At 29.2% G+C, this 14,480-nt stretch overlaps 2 protein-coding genes across 2 annotated transcripts; one reads left to right on the top strand and one right to left on the bottom strand.

Annotated features, from left to right (window-relative positions):
- Nucleotides 1–6,382: 6,382 nt before the first annotated feature.
- On the top strand, nucleotides 6,383–9,440 carry LOC147813749 (uncharacterized). The gene is made up of 2 exons (XM_087158480.1): nucleotides 6,383–6,497; nucleotides 8,662–9,440. The coding sequence occupies exons 1-2, from the start codon at nucleotides 6,459–6,461 to the stop codon at nucleotides 9,151–9,153; spliced, it is 531 nt and encodes a 176-aa protein (XP_087014606.1). The 5' UTR covers nucleotides 6,383–6,458; the 3' UTR covers nucleotides 9,154–9,440.
- A 1,692-nt stretch (nucleotides 9,441–11,132) lies between these two features.
- Nucleotides 11,133–14,197, bottom strand: LOC147813748 (uncharacterized). Its single transcript, XM_087158479.1, has 2 exons — nucleotides 14,076–14,197; nucleotides 11,133–11,911 (listed from the first exon to the last, which is right to left on the bottom strand). The coding sequence occupies exons 1-2, from the start codon at nucleotides 14,112–14,114 to the stop codon at nucleotides 11,420–11,422; spliced, it is 531 nt and encodes a 176-aa protein (XP_087014605.1). The 5' UTR covers nucleotides 14,115–14,197; the 3' UTR covers nucleotides 11,133–11,419.
- Nucleotides 14,198–14,480: the final 283 nt, after the last annotated feature.

Here is a 14,480-nt window from a genome sequence, read left to right as displayed (position 1 = left end):
GTAATGACTTTTATCCATTGATCGAGGTTAATATATTTTGAAGTCTATTTTCTTCAAAAGCGTTGAAATATTGAAATTCTCTTTGTGGTATACCTATCTCTACGGATATGCGTAAATTTGATGCAATCGTAATTTAGACAAAATTTTGAGTAAACATGCAAACATCACATCAATAATAAATAGGAATGTACCGACAATACTTCGATCCGGTTCGAAGCGATAAACAATTGTTGCCGATAAGCAATGATAGAAAGAACAAACGCAGAATGTCAGATTTTGAAGATTTCAGTTGCTTAGTTCCAGTATTGAAAAGTTAAATACTAGAATATTTCATAAATATCTCTCTCATATTTTCATTTTTTTTCTTACAGTATATAATTACATTGCTTTCTAAGTGCAGAGATGCCAACTGCTCCGGACACACCAAAATAATTAAAAAACGCTAAATAACTACTATGTAAATTTTGCAAATCTAGTCTAGTCCTGTCGTTTGGTCGGGGTGCCTGAGTTTCTTGTTATCTGAATATTGAAAGCAAAGAATTAGTAATGAGCATATTGCTCGAGTAAAATCATTTGAAATGACACATGTTGTATTAAATTTTGCAATTATCTTTTCTTTTTTCCATTTATTTCGCAAAAACTGGGCACTTGGATCGCGCAGCGGCCCCTATCCCATACATCATGAAATAATATTATATACATTGATTTAAAGACATTTTGATTTTAGCAACAGTATGGTAGCTATTTCTAAAAGTCAAGCGCTTTGCTTGATAAATTAAAACATTTTGTACTACAATCAATTTAAAGATGGTTATTATATACAGGCATGATTTCAAAATATACATAGGTACTTATTTACAGACATAATTGAAGATAGATACATTAATCATTATTTGCAACCTTGATGAATGAAAAAGAAACATTGTATTCAAACATAATTAGTGAAATGTGCAATAGCTTGATTTGAAAATGCAGTGTAACTCTTTTATGGTAGCTTTTTAAAAAAGTCGAGCTCTTTGCTTGATAAATTAAAAACATTTTGTATTACAAGAAATATGATAATTATATACAGGCATGATTTGAAAAATATACATTGATATTTATTTACAGACATTATTGGAGATAGATACGTTAATCATTATTTGGAAAAAGAAATATGAATTCAACCAAATTTGAGAAATGTGTAATAGTAATTAAATGCAGCTTGATATGAATATTAGGCATAGAAATATGAAAGGTGAAATGGAAATTAAGCAATTGAAAATTATTGAACGAGTTGATACATAGATAAAAACATAAGTCGAGCTGTATAAATCTTTGGTTTTGCCAAACTTTAGTGGCGCCATCTGATGTATACAACTCGAAATTGAATAAACTGAAAACATTCTATATTTGCTAAATAAGCAGTGTGGAAATACGAAATTAGAGTTCTGTGATTAAAATAAGGGTTCAAACTAAGGCAAAAGATATCACTATCCAGGAGTGGTCTCCCTCATGATCGATTATAATAGCTGGAACACTTCTTTGTTTTTTAAAAGTTCCTGAATTTCTTTGATGATCATTAGCAATCTGTGAGCTTGTCCTGTAGTTGTGAATGGAATGGCACGAGGGCCCCTCCTGGGGGGACTGGCTTTACACCCCGTGTAGTTGGCAGTGTGGGTTTCGCCGCAATTGCAGCACATAGGTGGTGTGTCGATGTCCTTGTGGCACTCGTAAGATCGATGTTCTACGGCACATTTAACACATCTTGGAGGTGAATTGCATATTTTTTGATTGTGGCCAAAATTTTGGCAGTTAGAGCACTGAATCGGACCTCTTCCTCCGCGGAACCTTTCAATTTTGACCGGGACATCACATATGCTGGTGACGGATTTGTCGGTTATTTTCTGTTTCTATGAGAATTGTGAGAAAAAGTTGAAGGAGCCGATAGGCCTCGCCCACTTTTCTCTTAAACTGTATTACTTTTTCGATTGAGATGCCTGCTTTCTCCAATTCATGAGAGATATCTTCAGCTGGGAGTCCACGAATTAAGACTTTAGTATGCTTGGTTGTTAGCACTTTTACTGGAGTTGCGGGTGGAGCTGCAGCTTCATTTGAATCCTCCATGGGTGGAGCTAAGCAGGAATCTGGTAGTGGTAAGGAAGTGACGGTATCTGTCGGTGAAGAATGGCAGCTTGTTGTAGTCATGATTAGATTATCTTCAGTTTTTTTGACGTTGGTTTGCGTTTTCTTCTTCTTTTTTCGTTTTTTTTGAAGGGGGTTCTGTGTTATTTTTGGTTGAGCTTTCTGAATCAATGGTCGATGCTTTCCAAGTCTGTTCCAAAAGTTGGCCGCCTTCATAAATTTTCATGTCAGTGGCATCAACTGTTGCAGTCGGCATTTCAGGCCTATTTGGCACAGGCATGAGAGACTGCTCCAACTTATTTAACTTCTCAAGTAGTTCTTTATTTTTCATTTCATCTTCTTTAATTCTCCTTTCCATGTCTGCAAATTCTTTAGCCATTTTGGTTTCAAAATCCGTACATTCCTCATCCGTCGTTGAGTCACGTGCATGTCTTTCAGTCAGCCACTTACCGCCACGTCCGTGATGATGATAAGTAGCCATTGTAGCGTAGTTGAATTATCAGCTTAATCGGTATGGTTGCGTAAATTGATGACTACAATTTGCAGGCAGAAACCTTTACATAACTTGCAACTACTCAAACTCTCAAATCAATTCAGCATTAGTAAAATCAGACATAATTGCAAGAGAATGAAATAGGTACGACTCACTCGAAAGTAAAATGGTCAAATGCAGTCAGCAAAATCAAGACGTCGGTTGGTTCTCAAATCCCATTTCGTCAGTCAGCATGACGTCGCATGATATCGGATTCAGCAGCCACCGCAGGATCAGTATCTAAATACCGATATCAATTTTGCAATTATTCTTTTCTTTCTTTATTTAAACAAAACTGGGTGCCTAGGCCGCGCAGCGGCCCCTACCCCATTCATCATGAAAATTATATACAGTGAATAAAACATTTTGAATTATGTAACAATGTGGTAACATTATAATAAAGTAACCATGATTAGAAGTATGTACAAACTTGATAGGAGATTTACATTAATTGCCATTGAAAAATGAATACAGCCATGATTAGATGGATATACATGAAATACGAGCTTAATCTGTGATATTTACATTAATTGAAGTAGAAATTTGGAATTGAGCATTAAGAATTGATGATAGCGTATATACAGAAAATCGGGATTCAAAATCATGAAGATTCTACATAAATTTTGCAAAGCCTTAGTGGCGCCATCTAGCATATTTTAATCTAGCAAAAAATCAAGCCGTTTACTTGTGAAATAATAAAACAATGAAAAAATTCAATATGACAAATTGGCATTTTTACATAACACTAGAAATATTGATGGTAGACTTAAATTAAAAAAAAAGATAAAATATGATTTGATATGTACAATAATTGATTTTTGAAAAATGAATATAGATAAATCATACCTTGATATATGATAAAATAACATATTTGTAGAAAATGCAGCAAATATATTTTATCAGAGAAATATTGCTCTTTAAATACAATAGAATTTGCAAAAGAATTTAACGTGCATAAGTTAATAAATATGTATGCATAAATTGGTTATATTATCAGAAAATAATGTAATTTAATTTAACGTAAGTAAAAGTCCGCAGTGAAAAGTTCAGTGAATTTAATTTTAGAGTCTTGAAAATAAAAATGGAGCTCACTGCGATTGAGATGTTTCTCCGATGATCCCCCGCAGACGGCGGAGCACTTCTTCATTTTTGAGCAATTCCTGTAATTCTTTGATTAATGACACTAATCGGTGAGCAAGTTTAGGCGTCAAATTTGATGTTGGCCGAGGGCTCCTTCTGCTGGGGTGGGTCTCGCACCCAGTATAGTTGGCCGTGTGGCTTTTGTAACAATTACAGCATTTTGGAGGTGTTGTTTTGTCTTTGTTGCATTCATGTGACCTGTGGTTTCCAGCACATTTTACACACCTTGCAGGTGCATTGCAGTGGCTTTGCGTATGTCCATAATTTTGGCAGTTGTAACATTGTATAGATCCTAGACCTCCTCGAAATCGTTCGATTTTGATCGGGATCTGCTGTATGTTGTTGACTTCGAATACTCTATGGTGATTCGCCGTTGATGTTAGGATTATGAGAAAAAGTGGAAGGAGCCGATAGGCCTCTCCCATTCTCTTCTTAAACTGCACTATTTTAAAGGTTTCAATATTGTTTTTCTGTATTGATGGCATCTGTATCAAAGTCCACAGGCAGGCCCCGGACCAAAACCTTAATAAATCTGGCTTGCAGTGTTATTTCAGGTTTGCTGGGCGGATCCCGTACTTTGTCGGTATCATCCTTGGGTTTTGTTGTCGGAAAGATAGTGACGTCATCGGTTGAGTTATGGTGGCTAGAAGAAAGACAGCTGTTTGTAGACATGAGTGCAGAATTATCGTTTATTGTTTTGACTGCATTTTGCTTCTTCTTCTTTTTTCTTTTCTTTGCTGGTGGTTCTGTATTATTGTTAATATTGATGTCCGTGTCAGTTTCTGTATTTGGTGTTGTATTCAGGTTTTCATCTTTATTTTTCATGGTTATGTCGCCAGTGGTTAGATTAGTTTCAGTCATTATTGATTCGACTTGAATGGATTTTTTATTCATCTCCTTGTTTTCTTCTGCTTGAATTTTCCTCTTCCATCTGACGTGATAAGCTGCATTTGTCAGTTTTAGGAAGTAATTGTATTCGTAGTCTCCAAGGTAACTTGATCTTATTTGAATTAGCAGTTTGCTAAGTAATTTATCTAAACGAATCAGCTCCTCTGTATCAAACTGAGTGTAAAACTCTACGAGATCGTCAATATGTTCGTGTTCAAGTGGTGGAAAGTATTTTTTTGATATCCCACAGATAGCAATGATTTCTTCTAATGACGTGGACTCTTTGCAATGCGACGGTGAATTACGACCAGAGAGTGAGACCTTTCCACCACGAGCTGTTTTATGATACGGCATGACTTGAAAAAACAAAATGGCGGCTCAAAATCCAGACATCAAAAATGGCTAGTTGACAGTATTATCTCTCCCGACTCCAGAATCTGACCAGATCAAAATAAGTATCACTCACCTCGTAAAGTTCAGCATAATCAGCATCAATTCGACATAACCGGCATCACAAGGGAGAAGAGGACATCAGTAGAGCATCCGCATCTTAAAATTCAATTTTGCAATTATAAAGTGGTGAATTATATAATATATATACGAATTATTTAGAAATAGTGGTGAGTAGTATACACCGTTGTATAAGCGGCGGAAGTGACGTCATCATAGAAAGTCAACCGGAGCTTATTTCTGCCCCAACCGGAAGTTGTTTATTTCTGCCCACCTACAAACCGGAAGTTGCTTATTTCTGCCCACCTACAAACCGGAAGTTGTCTATTTCTGCCCGTTTGCCTATTTCTGCCCACCTGAAAATCGAAACTTCGTCTGCAGCGTCATGGGGAGCTTATTTCTTTTTTTCTTAAGCCTAATATATTTTTAGTTTCGGTTTCTGTTTTTAATTTAGTTTCGTTTTTTTAAATATTATTTAATTTATTAGTTTATTGAGGGTGGCAACACTTATTATTTTAATATTAGTTTTTAAGGATGGCAACACTTAGAAACTTTGTTATTTGGGGAGATATTGTATATTATGAAGTAATGATGTCATCTTTTATTACATAACACATAAATGATATCATGCTTTTGATCTAGTGGCGCCATCTATGTGGGAATAAAATGACTTTAAATCTATTTTAATATTTAAATCTGTTTTAATATTATTTATTAAATATAATTAAGACTGAGGATCGAACTTGCGCCATTAAAAAGCATTCGTGGGTCAGTAGTTGGATATCATAACCACTGACCCACGAATGCTTGGTTAGATATGTGTTAATAAGTTTAACTTTTGTATTCTGAACACGTGTATAAATAAAAACTGTTTGATATCGATATCTTAATACAGTTTCATCGATATTCACTTAACCTTTGATAGTTATTAAATAATTATTTCTGCCCCCTCTTAATGTTATTATAGCTTTCTCTGGATGGCCACGGTACTGACCATACACATGTTAAGATTTGACGTGTTTTTGTGTGATAACACAACTACTGGTTACAGAGCGAGTCATTCTGATAACATATAACAAGCTAGATCTTGGGCTATGACGCATGTGTTGAATTCAGTTCCTTTCACTTGCGCTGGTAAATAGTTAAGCATGTGACAGTTTAACATTTTTCTAATTGGTTGTTAGAGTTATACTTTCATGATTTGGCAACTAGAAGGATAGAGTGACTTAATTTCCCCTACCACCCTCTTATATTAGTATTTCACTTGTTCTTCTGTTGTGTCTCGATTAAGTTTTTGAAAAGTTTTTCAATTAACCATTTCGTTATGGACGGTTATTTAAAGAGAAAACATGCTGAAACTGAAGTAAGTACTATTGATTTCTTAGTAATTTACTATGCTTTTAAATTTATTGTTAATAGAATTGTTTTATTTTAACTTCTAGCACTAATTCGTTTTTAGGCAGAGCATGTGACAAAACTTAGTTAACTTTAAAAATTTTATAACTACGTTATTTTTATTATATTGATGATAAATAGTATATTGATAATGTTAAATAGTATTATTTCTAAAACTACTGAGATGCGTTAATCTGTATCTTTAATTAACCAAGATAAAGTAAATTGTTTTGTACATTTTAATTAATTATTTTTATTTTGTTAATAATAAAAATTACTTATCTTCTTAGTTACAAATTAGGAATAGTTATTATTTTTTTTCATTGCGTAATCTAAATGAAGTTAATATTTCTTAAATTAACTTTCTATTTGTTAAAATTTATTAAGTATGTCTACTGTGAATATTAAAAGTATTAGAATTAAAGGTATATTAATTTTAAATTAATAAATATTAGTTTATACGATTAGGTATTTTTATCCCTATCGTTTGGATTTTCGGCTATCAATGTTGTCATTTTTGAACCCAGAAGACAATGGAACTCCTAGATCTTGAGACAATACATGTGTTCGAAGTGGACTTTGTGAGTACCCATGTTATATGAGGAGGAAGACTACGAAAACCTCTTACCCTTTTCTGAAATATTAGAAAATCTCCCTCAGTTATAAAAATATTTTCTAAAAACTAGAGCATTTTGTTAAAAAGAATAAATAACGACATATTTATATTATCAATTATATATTAAATTTCCTTAAAAATTTCAAATGAATTATTTTAAATCTAAGAAACATGTAATGGGAATTTTTGCCGCTTTAAATTCAATTATATTAAAAACATGTAATGGGAATTTATCGTTTTATTACGTCGTTTTATTCAGTTATTACAATATACGATTCATTTATTACAATATTATTACAATTACGTCGTTTTATTCATTTATTTCATCGTTTTATTCGTTTTATTACAATTTAATATTATAATAATGCAAATAACTTACTTTATATTCAAATTAGGAGGTAATGTTAAACTAACTATAGCCTTTCTATTTGAAAGTATATATTTAAATGATACTGATTACAGAACTTGAACATGTTATCTATTTCTCACAAAATTTTACAAAGATAATGTCTGTCCGGGACGTTTGGGGCTTATCCACGTTTTATCAATTAGTCATAATAACATAGTGCTTCATACTTGTTATAGAACGTGGGAATAAAATTATTTCTTAGAAAATTGTTAAGAAACATATGATGTATGCTCGCAGAAGTGATTGGGTGAAACTTTGAATATAATGTTATTTATTTTATTAAAATATATTTTGTCTGTATTGATCATTTACACATGTGAAAAAGTTTATATTATCAAGAAAAAATTACACTCTTTAATAATTAATAGAAAAAGTTTCAGAAAAATATATAGAATTTTCTGAAAAACTAGGAGATTTTAGCAAAAACTTAAATATTTTTATAAAACTAACAAATTTTTAACAAAAAAAAGTAAAAATATTTTCTTGAAAGAGAATTTTTTTTTTGTAAAAGCATAAATATTTTCTTAAAAGATCGAAAATTTTTAACAAAAAGTTAAAATTTTTAACAAAAAGTTACAATTTTTTCTTAAAAGATCGAAAATTTTTCCAAGAACATAAATATTTTCCTAAAAGATAGGAAAATTTTTAACAAAAAGTTAAAATATTTTATTAAAAGACAAAATTTTTTTGCAAAAACGTAAATATTTTCTAAAAAGATAGAAAATTTTGTGAAAATGTTTGAAGTATTTTTATAAAATTAGCAAATTTTTAACAAAATGTTTAAAAGATAGAAGATTTTTTGTAAAAACATAAATATTTTCTCAAAAGATAGAAAATTCTGTTAAAAAGTTTGAAATATTTTTATAAAACAAGTAAATTTTTTTTGCAAAAAGTTAAAATATTTTCTTAAAAGTGAACGTTTCATATTTGTTTTTGTAAAAAGATTTATTTTAGACAGAACTCAGGAGGTAATGACTTTTACTTTGCAAATAAATTCTTAATCGTAGTAATCGAAAGGAGTTATGAACATTATCATAAACATTTTAACTGTGTGTTGTTAATTATTTTTCTTGGTGTCTCAAAATTTTCTTTTTTTTTTTATTGTAGGAAGGAAACAGAAAAGGATTCTCAGCTTTAGTCATTGATTTTGAAGGTTTTCAACTTTCATCAGGGGCATACATTGTCAAAGAACTTGCTTTTCATGCTGTAAAAGGTAATTCCATTACCGGAGTGTGTACATTCCAACCACCGTTTCCGTTTGAAGAACTTCCAACACAACAGAAAATGCAATATTCTTGGACAGTCCGAAATATTCATCAAATAGATTGGAACCAAGGAGAATTACCCTACGTTAAATTTCATACTATGTTGACTTTTTTGTGTGATATGTATTCACATATCTATGTGAAAGGACTCGGAAAACGGAAATTTTTAGAAATTCTAACCGGCAGAGTGTTTTACAGTTTGGAAGATTTTGGCTGTCCTAAAGTAGATGAACTGATACCAACTTTTTCATCGTGCACTATACATTCACTAGATTTTAAGCATTGTGCTCTCGTTAAAGCGAAAGCATTTGGACGATTTCTACAAGACCTATAAATAGGACAAGCACTCGGAATTCAGCATAAAGTTGTTCCTGGAAGTAATCTGTATCTTATAAAATTTATAGTAAATCTTATAAATGACTTTTTTGCGAAATAGAAAATCAGCTCCAGTGGGGGGAAATGTATTTTTAAAAACATTAAACGATGCTCAATTACCAGCAAATTTATATGTAAATAGAAAAATTTTATAGTAAAAATAAAATTTTTAAGAAAGCTGTGATGTATGCTCGCAGAAGTGGCGAGGTGAAACTTTGAATAAAAATGTTATTTATTTTATTGAAATATATTTTGTCTTTATTGAGCATTTTCACAGGTGAAAAAGTTTATATTATCAAGAAAAATGTCACCCATTAATAAATAATACAAAAAGTTTCAGAAAAATATCTAGAACTTTTTGAAAAATTAGGAAATTTTTACAAAAACATAAATATTTTCTTAAAAGATAGAAAAATTTTGTTAAAAAGTTTGAAATATTTTTATAAAACTAGCAAATTTTTAACAAAAAGTAAAAATATTTTCTTGAAAGAGAAATTGTTTTTATAAAAACATAATTACTTTCTTAAAAGATAGAAAATTTTTAACAGAAAGTTAAAATATTTTATTAAAAGAGAAAATTTTTAGTAAAAACATAAATATTTTTCTTAAGAGATAAAAAATTTTGTTAAAAAGTTTGAAATATTTTTATAAAACTAGCAAATTTTTAACAAAAAGTTAAAATATTTTCTTAAGAGAGAAAATTTTTTGTAAAAACATAAATATTTTCTGAAAAACTAGAAAATTTTGTTAAAAAGAAATAAAAATGTTACATTATTTCCTAATTCGTTAAGATTTTAAGATGATTACTTTAAGTTAGATCAATAAATATTTTCTATAAAATCATTTTAACATTAATTTTGAATCATGAAGGCAGGAGAATCCGTTGGTTCTATGAAGCATTCAGAGTGTGGGACAAGGACCCATATTTAAATACTACTTCTACAAAGTTCATCCTCCATCCAGACTCCCATATCTATGAATTCGTCGAAAAAACTTTCCAAAAAGCGTGAGATATATGGGACTCGATCACAACTTTCTTAAACACTTCCAATGCATTTTCACAACTCTTTTTCATCTTTTTATTGTTATTTGTGGAATGATCTATCTTCCTTTTTTTCAGTTGTGAAAATGCATTGGAAGTGTTTAAGAAAGTTGTGATCGAGTCCCATATATCTCACGCTTTTTGGAAAGTTTTTTCGACGAATTCATAGATATGGGAGTCTGGATGGAGGATGAACTTTGTAGAAGTAGTATTTAAATATGGGTCCTTGTCCCACACTCTGAATGCTTCATAGAACCAACGGATTCTCCTGCCTTCATGATTCAAAATTAATGTTAAAATGATTTTATAGAAAATATTTATTGATCTAACTTAAAGTAATCATCTTAAAATCTTAACGAATTAGGAAATAATGTAACATTTTTATTTCTTTTTAACAAAATTTTCTAGTTTTTCAGAAAATATTTATGTTTTTACAAAAAATTTTCTCTCTTAAGAAAATATTTTAACTTTTTGTTAAAAATTTGCTAGTTTTATAAAAATATTTCAAACTTTTTAACAAAATTTTTTATCTCTTAAGAAAAATATTTATGTTTTTACTAAAAATTTTCTCTTTTAATAAAATATTTTAACTTTCTGTTAAAAATTTTCTATCTTTTAAGAAAGTAATTATGTTTTTATAAAAACAATTTCTCTTTCAAGAAAATATTTTTACTTTTTGTTAAAAATTTGCTAGTTTTATAAAAATATTTCAAACTTTTTAACAAAATTTTTCTATCTTTTAAGAAAATATTTATGTTTTTGTAAAAATTTCCTAATTTTTCAAAAAGTTCTAGATATTTTTCTGAAACTTTTTGTATTATTTATTAATGGGTGACATTTTTCTTGATAATATAAACTTTTTCACCTGTGAAAATGCTCAATAAAGACAAAATATATTTCAATAAAATAAATAACATTTTTATTCAAAGTTTCACCTCGCCACTTCTGCGAGCATACATCACAGCTTTCTTAAAAATTTTATTTTTACTATAAAATTTTTCTATTTACATATAAATTTGCTGGTAATTGAGCATCGTTTAATGTTTTTAAAAATACATTTCCCCCCACTGGAGCTGATTTTCTATTTCGCAAAAAAGTCATTTATAAGATTTACTATAAATTTTATAAGATACAGATTACTTCCAGGAACAACTTTATGCTGAATTCCGAGTGCTTGTCCTATTTATAGGTCTTGTAGAAATCGTCCAAATGCTTTCGCTTTAACGAGAGCACAATGCTTAAAATCTAGTGAATGTATAGTGCACGATGAAAAAGTTGGTATCAGTTCATCTACTTTAGGACAGCCAAAATCTTCCAAACTGTAAAACACTCTGCCGGTTAGAATTTCTAAAAATTTCCGTTTTCCGAGTCCTTTCACATAGATATGTGAATACATATCACACAAAAAAGTCAACATAGTATGAAATTTAACGTAGGGTAATTCTCCTTGGTTCCAATCTATTTGATGAATATTTCGGACTGTCCAAGAATATTGCATTTTCTGTTGTGTTGGAAGTTCTTCAAACGGAAACGGTGGTTGGAATGTACACACTCCGGTAATGGAATTACCTTTTACAGCATGAAAAGCAAGTTCTTTGACAATGTATGCCCCTGATGAAAGTTGAAAACCTTCAAAATCAATGACTAAAGCTGAGAATCCTTTTCTGTTTCCTTCCTACAATAAAAAAAAAAAGAAAATTTTGAGACACCAAGAAAAATAATTAACAACACACAGTTAAAATGTTTATGATAATGTTCATAACTCCTTTCGATTACTACGATTAAGAATTTATTTGCAAAGTAAAAGTCATTACCTCCTGAGTTCTGTCTAAAATAAATCTTTTTACAAAAACAAATATGAAACGTTCACTTTTAAGAAAATATTTTAACTTTTTGCAAAAAAAATTTACTTGTTTTATAAAAATATTTCAAACTTTTTAACAGAATTTTCTATCTTTTGAGAAAATATTTATGTTTTTACAAAAAATCTTCTATCTTTTAAACATTTTGTTAAAAATTTGCTAATTTTATAAAAATACTTCAAACATTTTCACAAAATTTTCTATCTTTTTAGAAAATATTTACGTTTTTGCAAAAAAATTTTGTCTTTTAATAAAATATTTTAACTTTTTGTTAAAAATTTTCCTATCTTTTAGGAAAATATTTATGTTCTTGGAAAAATTTTCGATCTTTTAAGAAAAAATTGTAACTTTTTGTTAAAAATTTTAACTTTTTGTTAAAAATTTTCGATCTTTTAAGAAAATATTTATGCTTTTACAAAAAAAAAATTCTCTTTCAAGAAAATATTTTTACTTTTTTTTGTTAAAAATTTGTTAGTTTTATAAAAATATTTAAGTTTTTGCTAAAATCTCCTAGTTTTTCAGAAAATTCTATATATTTTTCTGAAACTTTTTCTATTAATTATTAAAGAGTGTAATTTTTTCTTGATAATATAAACTTTTTCACATGTGTAAATGATCAATACAGACAAAATATATTTTAATAAAATAAATAACATTATATTCAAAGTTTCACCCAATCACTTCTGCGAGCATACATCATATGTTTCTTAACAATTTTCTAAGAAATAATTTTATTCCCACGTTCTATAACAAGTATGAAGCACTATGTTATTATGACTAATTGATAAAACGTGGATAAGCCCCAAACGTCCCGGACAGACATTATCTTTGTAAAATTTTGTGAGAAATAGATAACATGTTCAAGTTCTGTAATCAGTATCATTTAAATATATACTTTCAAATAGAAAGGCTATAGTTAGTTTAACATTACCTCCTAATTTGAATATAAAGTAAGTTATTTGCATTATTATAATATTAAATTGTAATAAAACGAATAAAACGATGAAATAAATGAATAAAACGACGTAATTGTAATAATATTGTAATAAATGAATCGTATATTGTAATAACTGAATAAAACGACGTAATAAAACGATAAATTCCCATTACATGTTTTTAATATAATTGAATTTAAAGCGGCAAAAATTCCCATTACATGTTTCTTAGATTTAAAATAATTCATTTGAAATTTTTAAGGAAATTTAATATATAATTGATAATATAAATATGTCGTTATTTATTCTTTTTAACAAAATGCTCTAGTTTTTAGAAAATATTTTTATAACTGAGGGAGATTTTCTAATATTTCAGAAAAGGGTAAGAGGTTTTCGTAGTCTTCCTCCTCATATAACATGGGTACTCACAAAGTCCACTTCGAACACATGTATTGTCTCAAGATCTAGGAGTTCCATTGTCTTCTGGGTTCAAAAATGACAACATTGATAGCCGAAAATCCAAACGATAGGGATAAAAATACCTAATCGTATAAACTAATATTTATTAATTTAAAATTAATATACCTTTAATTCTAATACTTTTAATATTCACAGTAGACATACTTAATAAATTTTAACAAATAGAAAGTTAATTTAAGAAATATTAACTTCATTTAGATTACGCAATGAAAAAAAATAATAACTATTCCTAATTTGTAACTAAGAAGATAAGTAATTTTTATTATTAACAAAATAAAAATAATTAATTAAAATGTACAAAACAATTTACTTTATCTTGGTTAATTAAAGATACAGATTAACGCATCTCAGTAGTTTTAGAAATAATACTATTTAACATTATCAATATACTATTTATCATCAATATAATAAAAATAACGTAGTTATAAAATTTTTAAAGTTAACTAAGTTTTGTCACATGCTCTGCCTAAAAACGAATTAGTGCTAGAAGTTAAAATAAAACAATTCTATTAACAATAAATTTAAAAGCATAGTAAATTACTAAGAAATCAATAGTACTTACTTCAGTTTCAGCATGTTTTCTCTTTAAATAACCGTCCATAACGAAATGGTTAATTGAAAAACTTTTCAAAAACTTAATCGAGACACAACAGAAGAACAAGTGAAATACTAATATAAGAGGGTGGTAGGGGAAATTAAGTCACTCTATCCTTCTAGTTGCCAAATCATGAAAGTATAACTCTAACAACCAATTAGAAAAATGTTAAACTGTCACATGCTTAACTATTTACCAGCGCAAGTGAAAGGAACTGAATTCAACACATGCGTCATAGCCCAAGATCTAGCTTGTTATATGTTATCAGAATGACTCGCTCTGTAACCAGTAGTTGTGTTATCACACAAAAACACGTCAAATCTTAACATGTGTATGGTCAGTACCGTGGCCATCCAGAGAAAGCTATAATAA

This window comes from Parasteatoda tepidariorum, chromosome 3, assembly GCF_982258835.1.
Source record: "Parasteatoda tepidariorum strain Cologne lab strain chromosome 3, Ptep-v5.0, whole genome shotgun sequence".
NCBI classification, from domain to species: domain Eukaryota; kingdom Metazoa; phylum Arthropoda; class Arachnida; order Araneae; family Theridiidae; genus Parasteatoda; species Parasteatoda tepidariorum.
This window is presented reverse-complemented; position numbering and strand designations above follow the sequence as displayed.

Excerpts from the sequence above, each read along its gene's own strand:
- LOC147813749 (XM_087158480.1), top strand. The coding sequence starts at position 6,459 with ATGGACGGTTATTTAAAGAGAAAACATGCTGAAACTGAA. Across the intron at positions 6,498-8,661 it reads GAAAACATGCTGAAACTGAA|GAAGGAAACAGAAAAGGATT; the intron begins GTAAGTACTATT and ends TTTTTATTGTAG.
- LOC147813748 (XM_087158479.1), bottom strand. The coding sequence starts at position 14,114 with ATGGACGGTTATTTAAAGAGAAAACATGCTGAAACTGAA. Across the intron at positions 11,912-14,075 it reads GAAAACATGCTGAAACTGAA|GAAGGAAACAGAAAAGGATT; the intron begins GTAAGTACTATT and ends TTTTTATTGTAG.